Consider the following 25,052-nt stretch of genomic DNA (forward strand, 5'->3'; position numbering starts at 1 on the left):
GAAATTGTCATACCCATCAGACAACCCGTTGTTGGGTTGCTGCCCCTGAATTGGTAATTTTAATGAAATTTTGCAGTTTTTGGTTATCTTGAATAATATAATAGATAGAGATAAACTGTAAACAGCAAAATTGTACAGCAAAGTAAGATTTACAATTCAGTGAACATGACCAAAATTGTCAATTGACCCCATAAAGAGTTATTGCCCTTCAAAGTAAATTTTTCACATTTTTTCATAAATTTTTGTAATCTTTACAAAAATCTTCTCTGAAACTATAGGGCCAAATTGAACAAAACTTGGCCTAAATCATCCTTAGGGTATCTTGTTATAAAAATGTATACAATGACCCCGCCCATCTACCAAGATGGACGCCATGGCTAAAAATAGAACATAGGGGTAAAATGCAGTTTTTGGCTTATATCTCTGAAACTAAAGCATTTACAGCAAATCTGAAATGTAATAAAAATTATCATCAAGTCAAGATTTATCTGTCCTTAAATTTTCCGACGAATCAGACAACCTGTTGATGGGTTGCTACCCCTGAATTGGTAATTTTAAGGAAATTTTGCAGTTTTTAACCAGATTTTTGTGACAAAAATGTCAGTTATTGATTTTGGGATGTACGGCGGTCGGGCGGCCGGGCGGGCATCCACCAAATGTTGTCCGTGCATTTACTCATGAACCGTTCAACCAAACCTTTTAAAATTTTAATATGTTGTAACTGACAACAAAATGAAGGTCAAGTTCAATAATGACCATTTTTACTTTTACCGTTCAGGAGTTACGGATCCTGAAAGTTTAAAAAATGTCGTGTCCGTGCATTTACTCATGAACCGTTCAACCAAACCTTTTAAAATTTTAATATGTTGTGACTGACAACAAAATGAAGGTCAAGTTCAATAATGACGATTTTGACTTTTACTGTTCAGGAGTTACGGTTCTTGAAAGTTTAAAAAAAATGTCGTGTCCGTGCATTTACTCATGAACCGTTCAACCAAACCTTTTAAAATTTTAATATGTTGTTACTGACAACAAAATGAAGGTCAAGTTTAATAATGACGATTTTGACTTATACCATTCAGGAGTTATGATTCTTGAAAGATCGTAAAATGGCGTTTCCATTCATGTTGTTGCATTTTCTAATGAACCATTCAATCTCAGCTTTTCAAATTTTAATATGTTGATACTGACTACAAAAAGGAGGTCAAATTTGATTTTGACGATTTTCACTTTCACCATTCATCAGTAATGGTTCTTGTGATATTGCCAGGACACAAATAAATATTAATAAATCCGGTTTGCTGTCGATGTGACAGCCTCTTGTTGGTTATTGTCTTGAATATTATAATATATAGAGATAAACTGTAAACTGCAAAATTGTTCAGCAAAGTATGATCTACAAATGAGTCAAACATAACCAAAATGGTCAATTGACCCGTTAAGGAGTTATTGCCCTTCATAGTCAATTTTTAACAATTTTTTGTAAATTTTTGTTATCTTTTACAAAAATCTTCTCCTCTGAAACCACTGAGACAAATTTAACAAAACTTGGCCACAATCAGCATTAGTTCAAACAATGTGTCAGATGTCCCCGACTATCAACCAACATGACTGACATGGCTAAAAATAGAACATAGGAGAAAAATGCAAGTTTTGTCTTAATTTTTGAACCGTTATAAATAGAGAGCATCTGTTGACAGTGCCAGCTTTTCATTGATTTGCATTTCAGAGCACATTTTTGCCGAATCATACAAAGTACTGATGAACACTGTCTGAATATTGTCAATATAAAGTAAAACACCACTCAGCTGCTACTGGTCCTACTAATTGTAAGATACTTGTTACAGAAGTCTTCTTTGTTGTTAACAGATGAAAGTAATATACATATTTGTCTGTATTTCAGGGTAAGACTCCATACGATCTAGCAGCAAAAGAAAAGAAGGGGCAGTATAAAGAAGTGATGGAATACTTACAGGTACACATGCTTTAGAATACAAATGCTTACACTCAGAATAAATCGATATAAACGATTTACAAAATGTAGAGAGATAAAAAACTAAATACCTTAAAAAGGGAAGACACACAAAACCATCTTAGGTGCAACAGAAGGGGTAAACTTAGAAATTTTACATCTAATAGTCAAAATTTCTCCTTACCGAAGTAAAATCATGAAAGTACACTAGAATTTTTTTTATGATATTTGAGATATCTCTGGGTCTGGTAGTCATCAAACAGTGGCTATTAACACTGCAGTGAAAATGTAACAACATACTGATGCTAAGCCTCTTTTTTAATAACTTTCCTTTTTAGATTGATCCTATATACATGATATAGAAATAGAATATAAATTAATTGGTCCACCCCCCAAAAGTTTAAATTGTATAAAAAAGAATTTTATTAAAAGCAGCTTAAGCTTTTCATAAATAAGTTCTTACAATGTTTGATAGAAAGGGGGCAAAAGGAAGCTGAAAGGAACTGATACATTTTTTTAAGTCGGATTCTTTTGCAGCTTTTAGAATAATAAAAAAAACAAACTTTGTGAGGCCTTCATAAAACAACAAGATACCGTTTTCCATGTGTCAAAGTTATGTTTCTGATCTGCCGTCATCAGGTAAGCCAGGCACTACAACTTCTGAAAGCTTAAACAATTGAGTGAATGAAAATCAATAGGACCCGTAAAAGAACAGCCAAGCTCATCTTTACAAATAAAAGGGGGAATAACCTTAATCTTTAAAATAAATCGGTGCCTTGCCTTCTTCATTTGTTCTTGAAAATTATTCTGTATAAACCAAGTAAATATCTTTTTTGTTGAAAAATGTTTTACAAGGAACAGAATCAAGAATAAAGTAAATGTACTTAACATTTTAATAGTACTTAAGTTTTATGACGTCAATTTCTATTATTTGATAGTATTTTTTGTTCACACCACACATTATATATATTGATACTTCATAGCCCATGTCTAAAAGTTGAAAACCTAAAACTATAAAATGTGTGAAAGTATGGAGATTAAAAAAGGTTTAATTGCCTGTGAAAATATCCTGATAACTTTGCCTGATGGAGTTGCCACCTTAAGATTTACTTTATCTTCTTAAATAGATAAAAGGAAACCTGAGCATAGGTTATTCACATTGGGAACATAATAATTAGATCCCGTATATTTATTAAAAAATTAGATACAACACTTCCATGACTTCATAAATTTCATGGATTGCAGGCAATTTTTATATGCCTGTCAAAATTTTGACGGGACGTATTATGGTATACAAATGTCCGGTGTCCGTCCGTCTGTCCTTCCGTCTGTCTGTCCGGCGTAAACATGTCGCACCGTAACTTGAGAACGACTTATCTAAATTTCATGAAACTTATGATGGTCAAATGATCTGTATACTTTTTGGTGAAAATAAGATTTAAACTTTTTGAGTTACGGCACTTTGTAACTAAAACAGGGGGTGTTTTTTTTCACATGTCGCACCGTATCTCAAAAACGATTCTTGATTATTGCTTAAAACTTTACACACTTCTTAGTTATATTTATCTTAATATCTGTATACTTTTTGGTGATGATTCAAAATTTCATTTTTGAGTTATTGAGTATTTTGTAAACAAGGGGGAGGGTTTTTTTACATGTCGTGCCGTATCTCAAAAACAATTTATGATTATTGCTTAAAACTTTACACACTTCTTTGTAATTTTAATCTTAAGATCTGTATACTTTTTGGTGATGACTCAAAATTTAATTTTTGAGTTATTGAGTATTTTGTAAAAAAGGGGAGGTTTTTTTTTACATGTCACGCCGTATCTCAAAAACTATTTATGATTATTGCTTGAAACTGTGCACACTTTTTTGTTATATTAATCTAAAGATCGGTATACTTTTTGGTTTGATTCAAAATTTTATTTTAGTGATATTTAGTTTTTTGTAAAAAAAAACAAGGTGGGGGGAGGGGTGTTTCACATATCCCACCGTGTCTCAAAAACAATAAATGGTTATTGCTTAAAACTTTCTCAGAAACTATTTATGATTATTGCATAAAACTTCCACACAAGACGTCGGGCGTATCATGCGCTCATGGCGCAGCTGTTTATTCTGGATTTATCTTCATCAAGAAAGCTCAAAGCCAAATAGTTGAAAGCCAAGGTTGTATTTAGGAACCGAAACAGTTTAAGAGGTTTATGACCAAAAAGGACCTATAATAATTAAAGCTTACTGTGCATGTTGTGAAACAATATTATAGGACAGCTACAATGTTTTCATATTGACTTATCATAGTTACTCAATACCAACATAAGAATAATTTGATAGACTTACACTGTTAATTACGTTTCTTAATTTTATAGGAAATGTCAGATCCCATTTTAACCAAACTCAGGCAGTTGAATAGAAATGACTTTCAGGATCTTGTAGCTCTGGGAACATTTTCTTCCTATGAAAACAGGGTGTTTTTGGCTGGGCCTTGTAATATTGGGAAATCGTCGCTTGCAAGTATTCTTATCGGCGAGGAAATTCCAAAAACATGGATTTCAACTGATGGACTAATTATTCATTTCGGAAGAAATGGCATCGACTTACAGCAACGAAAGATGATTCCGTTGAAAAAAGGTATGTATTATGTGTTTTATGTCGTGGCCTTTTCAACAAGATTCTTCTTTGACATATAAATTATCTTCAGCTTATAGAAAACTGTTTTTCTTTCACTGTCTTGTTGTCTTAACAAGAATTGTTATAGCCTTAGAACAATAGCTAGATATTGACTATAAAGTGCATTGCCCTTAAAGATAACAACAATTTAATGTTTGAAGCACTAAAATTTCAACAAGGCATGTTTTCTGTTTGAATTTAGTTATATAATTTAGGAGTAGAATGACATTTTGATGAACACAATTCTCGTTTTAGAGTTATTGATGTCACTGTAAAACTTGATAAAGTTCACATGAAATTGATAATTCATTTGACTGCAACTTTTGTTCACAGCCATACAATGGGCACTTTTTAAATCGTCTATGTGGCTCAAAAAAAGAAGACAGAAACAAAACGTTTTTTACACAAGGACGGACATTTCATTTATTATTTTACCATTTAAATGTCAGGGACCATAGAATAGAGGGCAAGTTGTATTTTATTTTTTTTGACATATAACATTAAACAAAAACTTAAGTACCTTACAAATAAGGTTTTATTTTGGTTCTCAATGATTATTGAGTTACCTTTTGAAATAAGAAATAGCATAAATAAATTCAATGTCTTTCACATGTTCAAACAATTCAAATCCAGATATGAACATTTCAATCTTCTGAATTATACTGATTAAAATTGTTTAAAACCTTTTTCAAACCTTATTCAGTAGCTTTTTCATGATGAAAATTAAGCAAGAAAAGATGATTTTTCTTATGTTCTGTAGTTTACTGATATATATACTAAAATGGTTTTTTAGGAGTAAACATTAAAAAAACCAGCCTAGATTTAGAATTGTTCAAATATCAATCACTTTTTACAAACCTTCATCAAATTGAAAGATATTTTATAGGTGTTTGTGCAGAATCAAGAAATACAATCTAAGTCTTCATTTTTATGTTTTTACTGATAATTGGAAATTGTTTATGAAAGTCAACTTTGCAGTACTACAATGACAGCACCAATCATAGGCAAGACAACCTTTACAATTTTGGGGGTTAACAGATGATGTTTTTTTTCTGCATTGGCAGGGGTATTTGTGATCACTAGATAACATTTTTCTAGCTACTGTTCCAATCTTTGTATCAGTGATTTCGACCGCTTTGATAAGTTTTATTATACAGGATACAAATATATTCTTAATGCTAGGTTATTTAAATTAGGAATTTTCAACAAAGTTTAACTATTAGAAAATGTTCAGAGTCTGTTTAAAAATTCTAGGAAAGATTATGATTTTATAGATATTTGAAATTTTCTATATATACATGATATATGAAAGCACACAACAGTTGACATAGTGGAGAAAAGGAATGACACAAATAAGTACTCTGGATTAGATTTTGTTATAATTTGGTAAAGAATTTTAGTCTCTTGTTGAGAATTGTAAAGATAAATAGTCACTGCTTAAACCATGACCATCAAGGGGTAGAGTTAATCCTTCAGACAGGGGCTTATAAAAGATGAAATGTGTACAGGAAAGTAACAAATTCTGTTTTAATAGAAATTGAATTTTAAAGTACAATTAATAGAGTGATGACCAAATCAAAATATGTATAATCAGTAGTAACAGTGATGATATCCGTCTATAAGGGTCAACCTAAAAGTCAAAATATGTATAATCAGTAGTAACAGTGATGATATCCGTCTATAATGGGTCAATCTAAAAGTCAAAATATGTATAATCAGTAGTAACAGTGATGATATCCGTCTATAATGGGTCAACCTAAAAGTCAAAATATGTATAATCAGTAGTAACAGTGTTGATATCCCTCTATAATGGGTCAACCTAAAAGTCAAAATTTGTATAATCAGTAGTAACAGTGATGATATCCGTCTATAATGGGTCAATCTAAAAGTCAAAATTTGTATAATCAGTAGTAACAGTGATGATATCCGTCTATAATGGGTCAATCTAAAAGTCAAAATTTGTATAATCAGTAGTAACAGTGATGATGTCCGTCTATAATGGGTCAACCTAAAAGTCAAAATATGTATAATCAGTAGTAACAGTGATGATATCCGTCTATAATGGGTCAACCTAAAAGTCAAAATATGTATAATCAGTAGTAACAGTGTTGATATCCCTCTATAATGGGTCAACCTAAAAGTCAAATTTTGTATAATCAGTAGTAACAGTGATGATATCCGTCTATAATGGGTCAATCTAAAAGTCAAAATTTGTATAATCAGTAGTAACAGTGATGATATCCGTCTATAATGGGTCAACCTAAAAGTCAAAATATGTATAATCAGTAGTAACAGTGATGATATCCGTCTATAATGGGTCAACCTAAAAGTCAAAATATGTATAATCAGTAGTAACAGTGTTGATATCCCTCTATAATGGGTCAACCTAAAAGTCAAAATTTGTATAATCAGTAGTAACAGTGATGATATCCGTCTATAATGGGTCAATCTAAAAGTCAAAATTTGTATAATCAGTAGTAACAGTGATGATATCCGTCTATAATGGGTCAACCTAAAAGTCAAAATATGTATAATCAGTAGTAACAGTGATGATATCCGTCTATAATGGGTCAACCTAAAAGTCAAAATATGTATAATCAGTAGTAACAGTGATGATATCCGTCTATAATGGGTCAACCTAAAAGTCAAAATATGTATAATCAGTAGTAACAGTGATGATATCCGTCTATAATGGGTCAACCTAAAAGTCAAAATATGTATAATCAGTAGTAACAGTGTTGATATCCCTCTATAATGGGTCAACCTAAAAGTCAAAATTTGTATAATCAGTAGTAACAGTGATGATATCCGTCTATAATGGGTCAATCTAAAAGTCAAAATTTGTATAATCAGTAGTAACAGTGATGATATCCGTCTATAATGGGTCAATCTAAAAGTCAAAATTTGTATAATCAGTAGTAACAGTGATGATATCCGTCTATAATGGGTCAACCTAAAAGTCAAAATATGTATAATCAGTAGTAACAGTGATGATATCCGTCTATAATGGGTCAACCTAAAAGTCAAAATATGTATAATCAGTAGTAACAGTGTTGATATCCCTCTATAATGGGTCAACCTAAAAGTCAAATTTTGTATAATCAGTAGTAACAGTGATGATATCCGTCTATAATGGGTCAATCTAAAAGTCAAAATTTGTATAATCAGTAGTAACAGTGATGATATCCGTCTATAATGGGTCAACCTAAAAGTCAAAATATGTATAATCAGTAGTAACAGTGATGATATCCGTCTATAATGGGTCAACCTAAAAGTCAAAATATGTATAATCAGTAGTAACAGTGTTGATATCCCTCTATAATGGGTCAACCTAAAAGTCAAAATTTGTATAATCAGTAGTAACAGTGATGATATCCGTCTATAATGGGTCAATCTAAAAGTCAAAATTTGTATAATCAGTAGTAACAGTGATGATATCCGTCTATAATGGGTCAACCTAAAAGTCAAAATATGTATAATCAGTAGTAACAGTGATGATATCCGTCTATAATGGGTCAACCTAAAAGTCAAAATATGTATAATCAGTAGTAACAGTGATGATATCCGTCTATAATGGGTCAACCTAAAAGTCAAAATATGTATAATCAGTAGTAACAGTGTTGATATCCCTCTATAATGGGTCAACCTAAAAGTCAAAATATGTATAATCAATAGTAACAGTGCTGATATCCGTCTATAATGGGTCAACCTTAAAGTCAAAATATGTATAATCAGTAGTAACAGTGATGATATCCGTCTATAATGGGTCAACCTAAAAGTCAAAATATGTATAATCAGTAGAAACAGTGATGATATCCATCTATAATGGGTCAAACTAAAAGTCAAAATATGTATAATCAGTAGTAACAGTGATGATATCCGTCTATAATGGGTCAACCTAAAAGTCAAAATATGTATAATCAGTAGTAACAGTGATGATATCCGTCTATAATGGGTCAACCTAAAAGTCAAAATATGTATAATCAGTAGTAACAGTGATGATATCCGTCTATAATGGGTCAACCTAAAAGTCAAAATATGTATAATCAGTAGTAACAGTGATGATATCCGTCTATAATGGGTCAACCTAAAAGTCAAAATATGTATAGGTTGCATTTCTGTAAATATTGACAATGCAATTTCCCATAGAACTCTTTTTACGGCTAAAACTGTACCACTTTTACTATGAAGTTTTGAAAAAAATCTTATCCTAGAATTGAAAGTTCATATGCATTACAATTTTTTTTCAAAGGTCAAAATATAGGGCTGTGCGGCATACGTTTATATGCCCTGAACTTTTCAGAGTTTAAACTAACACTAATTTTCTTAACTACCCCTACCTCGAATGAAGAGTTACCACAGATTTCAATGTAAACAATATGCACATGTATATGTACTGGTAACATTCCCAAGTTATGTCTCTATGAGATGGAACATACAGAGCATAACTGGGAACCAGTATGTTAACAAAATTAATTTTCTATGAATATTCTAAATCTCCCCAAAAGAGGCGTGGTTTGAGAAACAGCTGTATTTACAACGTGCAACCTATAAAAACATTTATTCAAATAGAAAACTCTCTAAAACCAGTTTTTCTCACATCAATATTCATTTATCAGAATTATTGCCTGAATGAAAACAGTGTGTATACTGTAAGTTGTTTTTTAATGAACATTTTATACCCTTCCCCTGTTTCAATTTTTAAAAGAATTTGAAAACAAGACTTTAATTATTGCCAGCTTACCCTATTTGCATATTTTCTGATATAAAATGCCTAGAACCTGTTTAAAACTGTTTTGATAAAATATTGGAAGCATATCAGAATACTATAAATGTTATGTTTAGCAGTCAATCATTACAACATTCAAGATTATTTAAAATATCCAATCCTGCCTCTGTCTCCAGTCCACATCTTACTGTATGCCTATGTGTCAATTAAAGTTCACATTTTCTACCTCAAATGGTCAATTTAGAATTCTTGTCACAATTAACAGTATCATCTGTAACCATATATCTGACACAATGTACCTAATAAATATACTAGAAGTGTTCAAACAAAGCCATATTTGCAATAGTTGTATGTATGCAGATACCAGTCTGAGATATAAATTCACTAAAAATGTTATAGAGATGACTGCTTACATCTGATTTTTGCATAACTTCCAAGCATAGTTATTGTTTTCTATATCAAGAACTTAAAAATCATAAAATCATAGCATTTACAAGTTAAATTATCCGTTCTATGACCCAGGGGGTAGGCAATTTTCTATGTTTTTTGCCCCTGGGGCCTCAAATTTCCTAAATCATTATGCTGTTTCTAGCAATTCGGAATATTTAGTACATATTCAGGATAGAACACACTATTGTAAGTTTTGTTGAGATATTTTTGAATTTCTAGCTTGTATTTTTTATGCTGTGGTGACAAAAAAGCAGATTTAGGTGTTACGGCTAATTTTGGGTTATCGAAAGGACACAAACACCCCATAAATAATATTCAGGAAGGATCGATGAGTTTCAATGACTGTGAAGAGTAAATATAAGCACTTCTTAACAATTTAACTTACAAATACATATATAATGGGTCAACCTAAAATAATTTGACTGTTGCCTTTTGTCTTTTGTCCCTCTTTTACATAAATATCACCATCCATAGTTTGAGTCTTTTATAATTGTTTTATAAATGATGTACAGTATTGTCAATATTTACATTTAACACAGGTAAGCTAATTGTGGGCTATAAATAGATTACAACCTGAGCACAGTCTCTAAACTGAAACTGTATTTGTTATAAATTTTATTTCTTTAAAAATCGAATTCATTTGAATATAAAGGAAGATAATCATGATTGATGAAATATTATTGCATCAAGTTTAAGTTTTCTGAAGACTGTTAATGTTTAGGTCATGGTTCACCGTTCTTGAGAATATAAGTACTAAATGGTGGCCCCATTGCCGGCAATGCTATTTTTAGCAATTATCTCCTTAAAAGGTGTTTTTAATAAACTAATTATGGAAAAACTGCTCTTGTCTAATTGAAGCTCGATATCTATTTGTGATTTTACCACACTCAAATATATATGGTCCCATGGCATTTCTTGGTGAATTTTGGGGGTTTTCACGATACCTTACGATTTCGCAAAAAATTTTCTCTAATTTTGATCAACATAAAAAAATATTTCCGGCCCCTCATCATATACATTTAAGGACAAATTTGTGCTTGCATGAAAATTCATTCATGATGCTTTCCAGAATAAAAATATATAAATGATATAACAACCAATCACAGAGAGCCATCTATTTTTATCTCTTTGTCATGTTCCCTTCATAAAATGGCTGCGCCCATGTAATTTCATTTGGTACATTGTAACCTTGAGGCTTCTTCACAGTATGTAAACAAAAACAAAATGGCGTCCATAAAATGTGCACATGTTTCAAATTGATATCTGACAAAATCAGGTTTCTGCTGTCAAAAGGGATTCACATTTATATTGCTATAAATTAATCAGAAGGAGGTACAATCAGGTTGCATAAGCAATGTATAATACCACCCCCTGTACAGACACATCGATATTGAAAGTACGGGATCCACCCAGAGTTATTTGTTCTATTTAAAAACTTGTACAAAATCAGTTTTAATTCTGGAAATCCCGGATGACGTAGTCGAATCTGATTGGCTAAGATAGAAAAGTGATGAGGGGTTTTCCCCTTTTCTATTTTAGAAACACCAAGATTTTTTTGTTACTAGTCCGTCGGGCATATTGGGTTACAAGTTTAGGTAGCCAGAGGTCTAAATGTTGTAATCCCGGGCGTCGGGCTAGTGGATTTCTTAAGCCCTGGACTATTGGAACAGGATTTCCTGGGATATCCCAGGATATCCTGATCCTAAAAGTATAGGACCAATTGGGACATTTCAGGACTAGTAAACCTGAAATATCCCAGGATTGTCTTGAGAAGTTCCAGGTTTTAAAAACTTTTCAGGACTTGTTAAACTGTAAATTATTTGAATATTGTCCTAAGTACTCCTGGGATGTCCTGGGATATTTCAAGACATACCAAAAAATCAAAAAATAGCCATGGGGATAACATGGACTCTTATCCTTTACAAAATCTATGAAAAGACAGTATTCATTCTTCCAACTTTTTTTCTTCACAGCACATTTAATGGCATTTTCAAAATCAAATCACTTGAAAGCAAATTTATTTTCTATAGTACAGTCACTGTTTTGTTTATTGTTATCATCTTCATTTCTCTCCAATTTTCCAAAAAGCCCTCTTGTCTTGACTAGTTTAAGCTGGTCACATAAATGTATCTTGGCCCTCATTATAGTTTTTTTATAAATCAGAGCTTCCGGTCTTTAACAGTAAATCTGAAACAAAACAAAAGTTCTGCATCTAAAGTTTGATAAAAAAAATTATAAATAACAAATCTCATGCATAAGTATGTCAGATTTGTTTAAGTCAACATGCTTTTTTCTTTATTTAAATGAGTACATACATGTATATATTTTGTGTAGAAATGTACCCTGCCATTAAGGACCAAGACATTTGATTCATTCATATATGATAGACTTTAAAATATCTCCTGACAATTATTTTTAGCTTTTTATGCCCACCCTACAATATAAGAGGGGCATTATGTTTTCTGGTCTGTGTCTCCGTTCGTTCGTCCGTTCGTGTGTTTGTCCGTGCGTCCGTTCGTCCCACTTCAGGTTTAAGTTTTTGGTCAAGGTAGTTTTTGATGAAGTTGAAGTCCAATCAACTTGAAACTTAGTACACATGTTCCCCATAATATGATCTTTCTAATTTTAATGTCAAATTAAAGTTTTGACCCCAATGTTACGGTCCCCTGAACAAAGAAAAAGATAGTGCAAAGGTCAGGTTTAAGTTTTTGGTCAAGGTAGTTTTTGATGAAGTTGAAGTCCAATCAACTTGAAACTTAGTACACATGTTCCCTATGATATGATCTTTCTAATTTTAATGCCAAATTAAAGTATTGATACCAATTTCACGGTCCACTGAACATGTAAAATGATTGTGCGAGTGGGACAGCCGTGTACTAAGGACACATTCTTGTTTTTCCCTACTCAACCATATATTCTAAAGTTTTAAAATTAAACATGTACTAGTATTCCAGAAGTATGTAATCATGTACTAGTATTCCAGAAGTATGTATCTTAATGAATTAAGCAACTTTTTTCAGAGATATCGCAGCAACATGTTTGTGGTATATCTAAATGTGAGTTTTCTCACAGATCTATGTTTAAGTTTTTATATCATTATTAAAAGCATACCTATACTATTTAAATATTTTTTCATTATATGTAATAACAATGTATTGCTAATTCCTTATGATTGTGATGAAAGTAAATCTTATGTAAACATTCTATAACTGTTTTCTTTACTCTTATTGTCATATGCACATATTCAAAATGGTGGAATCTAATGTATTTGTACTTACCAAAAGATATTATCCAAAATGCATGTAATCATCAAATTAATGCTCCTTAAAATCAAACAGTCATGTCACCAGAAGAAAACAACTGCACTATTAATATAATGTTAGAATATAGAACTGTTGGAACTAATAGTTAATTTCATTTATCTGCATTCAATTTGTGTGTAGGATATAAGACATCTTTGCTTGTTGTCCAAGTTCAAATTCTAATTGTGTCGGGGGTTATTTAAGGGAGTTAAATTTCCATTTTCTTTGAAAAGTTCCCTGGTTGAATGAATTAAATTTATCTTGAATATTTGATATATACATATTATAATAAAAAAAATATCCATTTATTGTTTATTTACCATCTTAATGTTTTAAGTTATAATAGTAATTGCAGAAAATGTATAATTTAGCCATATGTGATCCCCTGTATTTGACCTCACACTTCCTGTCCAGCGTCTACACTAAAATAAGGGCATCCAGATGGCACATTTATACATTTCATTCACTCTGGCTCACATGTCAAAGATAAAGAATTAAAGCATGAAAATTATTTGTGTGTTCATTTAGATACTTGCAATTATATAAATTCAACCTGTTTACAGTTATCAGTTACAGTTTACAGTCTATTATCTTGGGTATTACATGTATGGTTGTATGATCATGATCTTTAATAGGCTATGTGCCAATTCCCGTAATTGACCCTGTAATAAGAGATCCCTTTGAAATCCTTTTTATAGTTTTCTCCCTTTCAGGACTCCATGGGACTTCCTGGGACACTTGTAATTTCAGGATTTACAAAATTACCAGTGCTGGGATTTTTCAGGATATCCCAGGACTTCCTGGGATATCCTGAAAGACAAGATTTTTTCCAAAATTGTATGAAACTTATACGCAATGCTTTTTACCACAAAAAACAGGTCAAGTTTGAATTTTGGTGGCGTCACATTCACCATTCTAGAGTTATGCTCTTCAACAAATGGAAAAATTGCTGGAATTTTTCGTTTCTGTTCTCTTACTTTTAGTTTGTCTTAACCAAATGTTATGAAACTTATTTACAATGCTCATTACTACAAAACACTGATCTAATTTGAATTTTTTTGGCTTCATTTATACCGTTGTAGAGTAATGACCCTGTTAAAATTTCTAAATTTTTTTCCTTTCCGTTCTCTTACTTTAGTGTGCCTCAACCAAATGTTATGAAACTTATACACAATACTTTTAACCACAAAACCAGGATCAAGTTTGAATTTTGGAGGCATCTATTTTACTGCTCTATGGTATTTCCCCGTTACAAATGATAAATTGCTGATTTTTTCATTTACTTTCTTTAACTTAAGTTTGCCTTAACTTAATGTGTAGGAATGTATACATAATGCTTATTACCCCAAAACTCAAGTACAAATTTTGGTAGCGTCACTTATACAGTTCTTGAGTTGTGACCTTTAATAAATTAAATGCTAGAGGGGGGGATCATTTGTGTCCCATGGACACATTGCCTATTTATTGATCAAAGCCTTTAATATAAATTCACTTTTATTACAGTTGTATTGATTTATGTTTACTGTCTTATTTAAAAAAAAAAAAGTTGTGGTATTTTTTGCAAATGAACCAATGCTATCCAAAAGAGTTCAGAGGAGGAAGATATATTAACAACTATAGTTCACCATACGGTCGTCAACAATGAGAAAAACTCATTGTTATAGTATGCTATAAAAGGCCCTGATATGAACCATGTGGAACAATTCAAACAAGAAAACTAACGGGTTAATTAGTAACAAAACAATTTACTAAAAACAAATATAAAGGACCTTAATCAATAAAAAAAATACTAAAATCACTGGCCCTTGACATGGCATTGGCACATAAAGAAATTAACAGAGCTTTCTGTATATTTGATTATTTCAGATCTACAGTTTAAGGTTGCAATAGAAATTTCAAAATTTTATACATTTAAAAATATGAAGAAAAAAAATATTTTTGATAATTGCTGAAGAGACAATGGTTTAGTTAAAAACATCAAAGTTGTGATTAAATACATATTTGAAATAATACACATCTATATCCTATTTGAAATAATACAGATCTATAATTGCAAACTTTCCAGAGGTGCTATCCAGCACTTTTATTAAAATGTTTTCTCTATTTGCTCAAAAAATTAAAATCGATAGACAGAAACTTTTAATAGCACAAATGATCACCAAGACAAGATCTACAAATAAGTTTAAAGACCGAAATAGACGGATGACTCCTTATTAGAGTTTTATCTGATGATACATTTTTATAAGGCCTTCAATACAGAATTAAAATGCTCTGTATGGTTTGAGATATTGTACATTTCTTTACTGAAGAGAAGGTATGATAAGGACATGTCTGGCCCCTTGAAATCGAAAATCAAAAAGTCTACCAAATAAAATCCTTCAAGTGGTCATTATACATTAGTCTGTCGGACATCAGGATTTAGTCCCACAAATTGACATTAGGGTTTTAAACTTCCTTTGAATAACAAAGGCAAAATAGCTCCTATTTGAAATTTTGTCATTAAGATTTAGATATGAGCAACAGCTTACCCAAAAACATATTTTGCTACAAAATGTATTTAACTACAATGTTGTTATGTGTAAAATACCTTTTTAGGTAAAGCTATTGCTAAAATACATTTTGACCAAAACAATGCGTGAAATGACTATAGTATGACAAATGCATTACAAGAGACCTTTCAGAACAAAAGTGTCCTGATTATATTAACTTGTTATTGTCCCCTGCGCGATGTGTTGAGGGGGACATAGAAATAAGGGCGTCCATGCGTCTGTCTGTACGGTCTTATTACTGTTCTCATGTGTACAATTCTTGCCAGATTTTAATAAAACTGATATCATAGGTTTATATCAGCAATGTCTAGGACAAATCGAAAGTCAATACCTATCAACTCTTTTTAAAAGAGTTATACCCTTGTAAATATTAATTATTCTTTATTAGCGCTCTCTTGTGTACAATTTTTGCAAGATTTTTATGAATCGTATATCATAGGCTTATATCAACAATGTCTCGGACAACTTAAAAAAACTGTGCGGATCAATTATTTGTATAAGTGTTATTTATTACTTGAAAATATTGATTATATGGAAAATTGAATTGTTAGCGCTCTCATATGTACAATTCTTGCCAGATTTTTATTATGTTTTAGACAAATCCGAAAATCAATGCAGATCAAACAAATATTTGCAAAAGAGTTATGCCCCTTGAAAATTGATTTAAATTGGATATTGCACTGTATTTGCTATTAAGCCTTCATTTCTCTAACATGTATAAGTTATTTGTAAAAATTTATAAAAAAAAATTACACAAACGTTTTTTAGTTATAGCCCTTGAATAGATAAAATATATGCAACACAGGTAACATTGTAACTCAGTCATTCTATGTATCATTAAAGTTGATATTATTTTGTAAGGCTTGAATAATTTGACATGTATTAGTTTTACAATTTCCAGGGTCAAACTATTGCTCTTATCATACTTCCTCTCTTTCTTTTTTAAACCTTGTCAGGTAGTGGTGATGTTTTAACGAAACTACTTCTTGGGAATCCAGAATTCAAGAAACAACCAAGCCTGCAAGGTGAAAGTAAAGAAAAAATTTCAGGTGATCCAAAATCAAAAATAAAGGAATACCAGTTAAGTTCATCAAATACGGATGACGGTCCTTCTGATAAGAAACGACGAAAAACAACTCCAACATCTGGACAGACCTCGTCTGGTGGACAACGACAATTGTCACATCAATCTAAACAGGAGACACCAAAAGACTTCCAGGAGCCACCAATTCATACTGCCCATTCCATTCAAGATGACTTATTGGAGAAGATTACGAAAGGTACAAATATCATGAATATAGCACCATCAGATCTGGTCGATTTTGGTGGGCAAAAATCGTTTGATATGACTCATCAGTTATTCATCCAGCACAGGGGAACGTTCATTCTGATGTTTGATGGAAGAAAAGGTCTTTATACAGGATTGGCAGAATATCCACAAGGAGATGTTACTGCAGCATGTAAGTTTCTTTAAATAAGCAATTGAATTTCAAATGTTCTTAGTGATTATAATGATAATATATCAATGTACATTGTATATTAAAATTGAATCTTTTGGTAGATATATTCAAAGGATACTTTGATCATATCTCTATTAAACACAATATACCTTGATGTGTTCACTAGTAACCCGAATTTAACTTGATCGGACAAAAACGTGTTAACGCTATTTAAATGAGATTGAACGTTATTTGATAAAGATTGACAAAAATTAAAAATTATATTTAATTCATTTCAATTCATATCAATTCATTTTAACGCCAGTCAAATAGATTTCTCTGCAGTGAATCAATTGAAATCAAGTTGCTGGTTAGTTACGTTAAACCAATAGGCCACGCCCCCGTTAAACTATTTCAAACATGCATTAATTCGTTTTAAACATAGATGAGACCCGGCCTTTTTACAGGTAAATCACTCAAGCAAAACGACCTCGATGTATCTATCGTTTTTTGTTTCAAACTTTAAATGCGTACAGTCTTAGTAAAGTCACATGCTTCACTATTTAAACAAACGAATGAATAATAAACGTAACATGTTCATATATAAGGAATTAAAATAAAAACATAAAAATATATATGCACACGCGCGGTTTAAAAATGCAAAACTTGTGAATCTGTTGAAAATAAATAGTTAGATATATGACATGATTTTAATTTGCTCAAATGCACTAGTTCTTTTTCGCATATATACATGAGTTTCAAAAATTGTCGAATGCTATGAAACCTCATGTCATGTTAGTAACGTGTGGTCCTTTGCAACTATTTACGAAACTTTATGTATGCCTGTATATTTACCGTTTCTCTTTTTTCTGTTTTACTATATTGTATTCGTAAATCAAATGTAGACACGGAAAACTACACAGAAATTATTTATTGTGTACATAATTTAAATCGAGGTATCTTATATTTCCGGTAAGCAACACATATTCATTCTCTTGCTGTATATTGATATATGGTAAAGCTTGTAATGAAAAACAAGGTTTTGTTGAATAATAAAATTGACGAAGATAATGTTGACGTTTGTTGAATATGATAAACAGAAAGTCATGCTCAAAATTCTAAATGAAGTAGCAGCCCACTGAACTTTTAAAACTGTGTTGAATTGTAATACCGGTCACTGGCCAAATCGGGCGTTAATTGTGGACGAGAAGCAAATATCAAACAAAAATATTCTGTAAAAAGATTATTGTGCTGTCATGCACCCTGACGTACTTGTAATAAATGAACATGTATTCTGTTTATATGAGATAAATTTTAGTCTGCGATAAAGATGGATAAGTTGATTTAAGTTTAACGACCTTGACTGGATATTTGTCGGCATACTCTCACGGTTTTGAATGTTTTAAAAGAAAACATATATTTACTTTGGCATTGAATATAAGTCTACTTACCAAATTGAAATAAACATAAACATTGTTAAAAAAAATGGAAAAGAAACATTCTGCATTGTTGCTTTCATATAATTTTATTTCCTATATATTTGAGCGGAAATTTCTAAGTTAAAACTGATTGTAGTATAGATAAACTCTTTCATCTAGGTGCTCTCGTTGAAGTTCTTGTTACATATTAAAATGAATTTCATTGGTCGGAACGTTTGCAAACTTTCAATCCAGGTGTTCTCAAGGAGGTTCGCGTTCATGTTTCAATTCAATACACAATATGAAGTCCAGTTCGGCAAAAAGAAATCAAATTAAGACTCTACGATGTCCGATTAAACAAACAGAATTAAGAAAAATAACACTTTTACGATTCTTCCAACCACGACAAAAATATCTATCTTTTTCTCCGATGAAAATCATTACTATTTATATTAGAACAATTCAAAAGTTGCCGGAGCTTGATTTATAATGCATACGAAACTTTAATAAAAAATTATCCAGTTTGTATTTTTTTAAATAACTATTATATCCGATAAAAGTTGAAAAATAAATTATCAGTAAAATCTACCGATTTTTCTATGAGACAAAAATTATCCTTATTGAAGTCCAATTTGTAATATAGATTCATAAAGGACAAACCATATCCTCATTTTTTTTATGCAGCACTAGTAAGCATAGTTCGTCTGTTCTCGCTTCAAACATGTCAAACCAAGCCATCATTAATACACCAGAGATTACTAAAATGAAAGTCTTTTCGCTCAATGAGATTTTTTGGTAGGTATTAAGCTTCAATCCGACCATTATTCGATTTTTTTAGAATTACGAAAAATATGTTATAATCCTTGACCTTCCCGAAGCTTATACTTCGTTCAGTCGATTGTATGAAAGTTTTTTTAAAGAAACCGGTCTTTTACTGCAAAATAAAATAAAAGATAAAAGCGATTTCTGTTTGAAGTAACGAATGTCATTCTTAACAAAAAAGAAAGTTTTAGTGTTTTAGGTCGTCCTGATGCAAACATAAAAGTTGAAATAAAAATTACACTCCGAGATTACACTAAAGACATTTCGCTAGCACACATGGGACTAGATTTATAAATCGTTCATTTGCAAGTCAAAAATAATAATTATGCAAAACAAATGATAAAACTTCCCAATTTAAAATTGAGAAAAATCCGACAGGAAACCAAAGTAGAAAGGTACATGTACGGCATTTATTTAAAAACAATCTCCATCCAACTTCAAAATGTGAGGTAAATCGATTAGCTTACGCTAGCCAAGCAACCAACAGACAAAATAAATCTTGCCTGCCCGATCAAGACTATCTATAGACACGGAATAAAAAATAAGGAAATAAAAGCATGTTAGATTGGTTACAAACACATTTATGCAAACCTGAAGCAGCTGTTTCTTTACTGAACTGGTCAGTGGTAATACAAAACCAGGGTTTCAAAAAGATGAAGAAAATGAAAAAGACATTTAAACATGTTAAAATTTATAAAAAAGCAAATCAGAAATAGTGTTTAACTGAAATTGAAAAAAAAAGAATCATAATAGTCTATAATATTTAAAAAAAATATTTCAGAAAGCTAACAACAAAATGAAAGGAAAATATGTGTTACTTAAGAACATTGACCAGGGCCGTAACAGCCTCATGTTTGAAATTTTAAAACAAAGTTGAAACAAAGGCTTGTCGTCATATCAAATTGTTTTCACGGCGAATGTCTTGCAAGAAGCAAACTCCCATTACTCCAGTGTCCCCCCTGCATAATTTTGCGTGATCCATGCATGTTTCTGAATTACTTATCTTTTGTTCATTTACTTTCTTACTAAATAGCTATAGTCTAAGTGTTAATTTTCATTTGTAAATGTCTGGTTTCGCAATGTTGCATGTCCACCAATATCCAGACATTGTGCGGAAAATTATAATTTAGAAGATATGATTCTATGCTGAATACAGAAAACATATAGTCGTTTCTCCATGAATAATTGAACTCTAACATTAAAGAATACAAAACTGGCTCTCCTGTGTGAGTATTTCCATCTGGTGTCTTACCGATTTAAGGGTTAAACTTGTTTTAAGTCGTGTCAACTTACTGTCAAGACAGACGCCTTTATAGAAAATAAAGGAATTTGGAGTAAACGTACACGGAACCTAATCGAACACAAAAGTCAGAACTTAACAAAAATACAAATTATCAATGGTTAGCGTTTTTATTAGCTCACCTGGCCTAAAAGGCCATGTGAGCTTTTCTTATCACTTGGCGTCCGTCGTCGTCGACGTCGACGTCGTCGTCGTCGTCGTCGTCGTCTGTCGTCGTTAACAATTTTTCAAACATCTTCTCCTCTGAAACTACTGAATGGATTTGAATGAAACTTAGCATGATTGTTCCTTAGAGTATCCTGCACAAAGTGTGCGCTTCGATTTTTGATCCGTCAAAAAACATGGCCGCCGTTACCTAAAATAGAACATAGGGGTCAAATGCAGTTTTTGGCTTATATCTCGAAAACGAAAGCATTTAGAGCAAATCTGACATGGGATAAAAATGTTCATTAGGTCAAGATCTATCAGCCCTGAAATTTTCAGATGAATCAAACAAACCATTGTTGGGTTGCTGCCACTTAATTGGTAATTTTAAGGAAATTTTGCAGTTTTTGGTCATTATCTTGAATATTATTATAGATAAAGATAAACTGTAAACAGCAAAAAATGATCAGCAAAGTAAGATCTACAAATAAGTTAATATGACCAAAATTGTCAATTGACCCCTTAAGGGGTTATTGTCCTTTAATGGCAATTTTTCACAATTTGTTCATCATATTTGCTAACTTTAAAAAATCTTCTCCTCTGAAACTACTGAATGGATTTGAATGAAACTTAGCATGATTGTTCCTTAGAGTATCCTGCACAAAGTGTGCGCTTCGATTTTTGATCCGTCAAAAAACATGGCCGCCGTTACCTAAAATAGAACATAGGGGTCAAATGCAGTTTTTGGCTTATATCTCGAAAACGAAAGCATTTAGAGCAAATCTGACATGGGATAAAAATGTTCATTAGGTCAAGATCTATCAGCCCTGAAATTTTCAGATGAATCAAACAAATCATTGTTGGGTTGCTGCCACTTAATTGGTAATTTTAAGGAAATTTCGAGTTTTTGGTCATTATCTTGAATATTATTATAGATAAAGATAAACTGTAAACAGCAAAAATGATCAGCAAAGTAAGATCTACAAATAAGTTAATATGACCAAAATTGTCAATTGACCCCTTAAGGGGTTATTGTCCTTTAATGGCAATTTTTCACAATTTGTTCATCATATTTGCTAACTTTAAAAAATCTTCTCCTCTGAAACTACTGAATGGATTTGAATGAAACTTAGCATGATTGTTCCTTAGAGTATCCTGCACAAAGTGTGCGCTTCGATTTTTGATCCGTCTAAAAACATGGCCGCCGTTACCTAAAATAGAACATAGGGGTCAAATGCAGTTTTTGGCTTATATCTCGAAAACGAAAGCATTTAGAGCAAATCTGACCGGGGGTAAAAATGTTCATTAGGTCAAGATCTATCAGCCCTGAATTTTTCAGATGAATCAAACAAACCATTGTTGGGTTGCTGCCACTTAATTGGTAATTTTAAGGAAATTTTGCAGTTTTTGGTCATTATCTTGAATATTATTATAGATAAAGATAAACTGTAAACAGCAAAAATGATCAGCAAAGTAAGATCTACAAATAAGTTAATATGACCAAAATTGTCAATTGACCCCTTAAGGGGTTATTGTCCTTTAATGGCAATTTTTCACAATTTGTTCATCATATTTGCTAACTTTAAAAAATCTTCTCCTCTGAAACTACTGAATGGATTTGGATGAAACTTAGCATGATTGTTCTTTAGATTATCCTGCACAAAGTGTGTGCTTAGATTTTTGATCCGTCAAAAAACATGGCCACCGTTACTTAAAATAGAACATAGGGGTCAAATGCAGTTTTTGGCTTATATCTCAAAAACGAAAGCATTTAGAGCAAATCTGACCCGGGTAAAAATGTTCATTAGGTCAAGATCTATCAGCCCTGAAATTTTCAGATGAATCAAACAAACCATTGTTGGGTTGCTGCCACTTAATTGGTAATTTTAAGGAAATTTTGCAGTTTTTGGTCATTATCTTGAATATTATTATAGATAAAGATAAACTGTAAACAGCAAAAATGATCAGCAAAGTATGATCTACAAATAAGTCAATTTGACCAAAATTGTCAATTGACCTCTTAAGGAGTTATTGCCCTTTAAAAACTTTTTTCACAATTTGTTCATCATGTTGACTTACTTTAAAAAATCTTCTCCTTTGAAACTGCTGTATCAATTTCAGCCAAACTTAGGCTAAATGAGTTTCAGAGTTTCAGAGTATCTAGTATAAATTTTATATTTCATTTCCTTGTATGTCAAGAAACATAGCTCCTATGGCTAAAATAGAACATAGGAGAAATTGATTTTTTTTTTGGCTTTTGAAGAGAATAGGACGATTTCAAGAACATTTAAATAAATTGAAAAGCCAAAATAATCATTGATGAGAGATTAAACCAAAAAAATTCAGGTGAGCGAGTCAGGCTCTTGAGAGCCTCTTGTTCCTGTTCACCTTTATAGTCGCTAGTGGGTCTTCAACAATGAAAGAATCACTTGTTTATCAGAACAACAAAACGACACTAACAAGAAAGGATCTGAGAGTACTTACGTTTCTGACAGCTGGTTCACACTGTTACGTTTGAAGTCTTACTGTCCGCAATCGTTATTTTTGAAGACCATAAGTGAATGAATAATTTAATTTGTTGGTTAGACTCCCTTTTGTGGAAGTTGAACACTGTGCGGGACAAATTTTATCTCATGGGAAGATATATTTTTCCCATGGGAATATTAGTTTTTTCTTCTTTTTTTTCAGAATTTGTAAAAGTGCTATGAAATATCGAAATGGACTGACAATCACTAGTAACCAATGACTGGAACAATTTAACAGGCATTTCAATAAATTAAAAGTATTTCTATCATACTTTCACACTCAAAAGTCTTTTTTATATCGTTGAATGATTGATAGAAATTCTACCGTTCAGCGGCTGATTTTACAATTTAAATCTTTCACCTTTGTTTTCGGTCAATATCATCGTGCATTTTATGTAATAGTGTTCGCTGAACTGTCAAGTATATATCAGAAACATGTTTTTTGAATTTCAGAATTTAATTAAGAATTAAAATTATATTTCTGTTTTAATCTATATACATGGGGAATGACGAATCGTGTTTTGGATTGTTTTCTAATTATAACCTTATAATTTCGTGAATTTAAATCATAGTTATTATGAATGTACTTATTCTGTTTCGTCTACGTAACTCGATATGCGTGTTTTTCGCCACTAGAAAGATGTGCACGTACATTTTTTGTTTAAATTTCCTAATCATGCTTATGCAATGTTGTAACTCGTCTACACAAAAATCTTTTATTTCAATTCATTTTTGGCAAAAACCTTTGGAAGTCTTTTCTAGATCTTTTATAACCCCTCAGGTAATTATCAAAGAAAATCCAGAGTTTTGCATTTACAAGGACGCGTACGGATGAGGATTACATATAATCTTTGTGATATATTCACTTGTACTTTACCTGAAGGCTGTCTTCGTGTACTGTAATTTATGGTTTAAAGGAATACGAATACTTGATTTCTCATAAAACTTCAATTACTAGTTATCAAGAACATACATAAACATAACTATCAGGTAAACTTATTACATGCATGTGTACACGATACAGCTAAATTAACTTGAAGGACTGACTTTCACATCTATAACTTTTACCTAGTTTTTCTAATATAACAATATTTGATGAGTTTAACTGTTGATCAGCTTTAAAGATATGAGGGTTTGACTAACATTCGTTCCTTAAACATTTCCTTCTTTTTCTATAGTTTAAATGTTCTACAATTCATAATGTAATGGTACTCGTCATCAATGTTGTTTGTGTCACAGAGACGACATATTCTGTCTTCTCTGTGTAAATCCTGACACCTTCTAGACGCAATTGGCAACTACCACATCTATATCTGTGTAATATGCGAATTTAGAAAGGTAAAAAGTGAAGTAGTTTTCAAATTGATAATTCTTTTTGAAAATACGACAACATTATGATTTATGCGATTCTGCAATAAAAGCAAAGAATTCTTCTTGAAACTGGTCTTTGGGTTTTTGTTTAATACATTTTGACACCCATTTATCACAAACTGTTCACAAGGACGGATAACTAATATACGTCCTTGCTGTGCATTATAATTCGAAATAGTTGTAATTTTTTTAATTTGTATTTGTTCCTCACTAGATAGGTGAAAGTATGTATAAAATTTATTGTAAATTGCGAAAATGCATTACGAGCATTAATTTATACTTTTAAGTTAGAATTTAGAGTCTCAACTTTTTTCAAAATCTCTGTAATATTACCCATGTATTATATATGTTTATGTCAAAG

At 31.6% G+C, this 25,052-nt stretch overlaps 2 protein-coding genes and 3 long non-coding RNA genes across 5 annotated transcripts in view; 2 read left to right on the forward strand and 3 right to left on the reverse strand.

Annotated features, from left to right (window-relative positions):
- The window catches only part of LOC143054951 (uncharacterized), a 290,618-nt gene that overhangs the window by 38,857 nt on the left and 226,709 nt on the right, over window positions 1-25,052 (forward strand). The gene's annotated exons all lie outside the window — the stretch shown is intronic.
- LOC143054953 (uncharacterized) overlaps window positions 1-25,052 on the forward strand; it is a 77,549-nt gene that overhangs the window by 14,482 nt on the left and 38,015 nt on the right. Inside the window, exons 3-5 of the mRNA XM_076228048.1 lie at window positions 1,904-1,975; window positions 4,342-4,603; window positions 16,629-17,132. Of these exons, the coding sequence (XP_076084163.1) occupies window positions 1,904-1,975; window positions 4,342-4,603; window positions 16,629-17,132 (838 nt within the window). The remainder of the gene's footprint in view (window positions 1-1,903; window positions 1,976-4,341; window positions 4,604-16,628; window positions 17,133-25,052) is intronic.
- LOC143054959 (uncharacterized) overlaps window positions 1-25,052 on the reverse strand; it is a 175,948-nt gene that overhangs the window by 8,514 nt on the left and 142,382 nt on the right. The window lies entirely within an intron of this gene.
- On the reverse strand, window positions 10,426-11,390 carry LOC143053850 (uncharacterized). The gene is made up of 2 exons (XR_012971483.1): window positions 11,010-11,390; window positions 10,426-10,558 (listed from the first exon to the last, which is right to left on the reverse strand). It is a non-coding gene; the product is annotated as an uncharacterized LOC143053850 (long non-coding RNA).
- LOC143053851 (uncharacterized) lies at window positions 11,823-13,335 on the reverse strand. Its single transcript, XR_012971484.1, has 2 exons — window positions 13,100-13,335; window positions 11,823-12,008 (listed from the first exon to the last, which is right to left on the reverse strand). It is a non-coding gene; the product is annotated as an uncharacterized LOC143053851 (long non-coding RNA).

Source organism: Mytilus galloprovincialis, chromosome 12, assembly GCF_965363235.1.
Source record: "Mytilus galloprovincialis chromosome 12, xbMytGall1.hap1.1, whole genome shotgun sequence".
Lineage (NCBI taxonomy): Eukaryota > Metazoa > Mollusca > Bivalvia > Mytilida > Mytilidae > Mytilus > Mytilus galloprovincialis.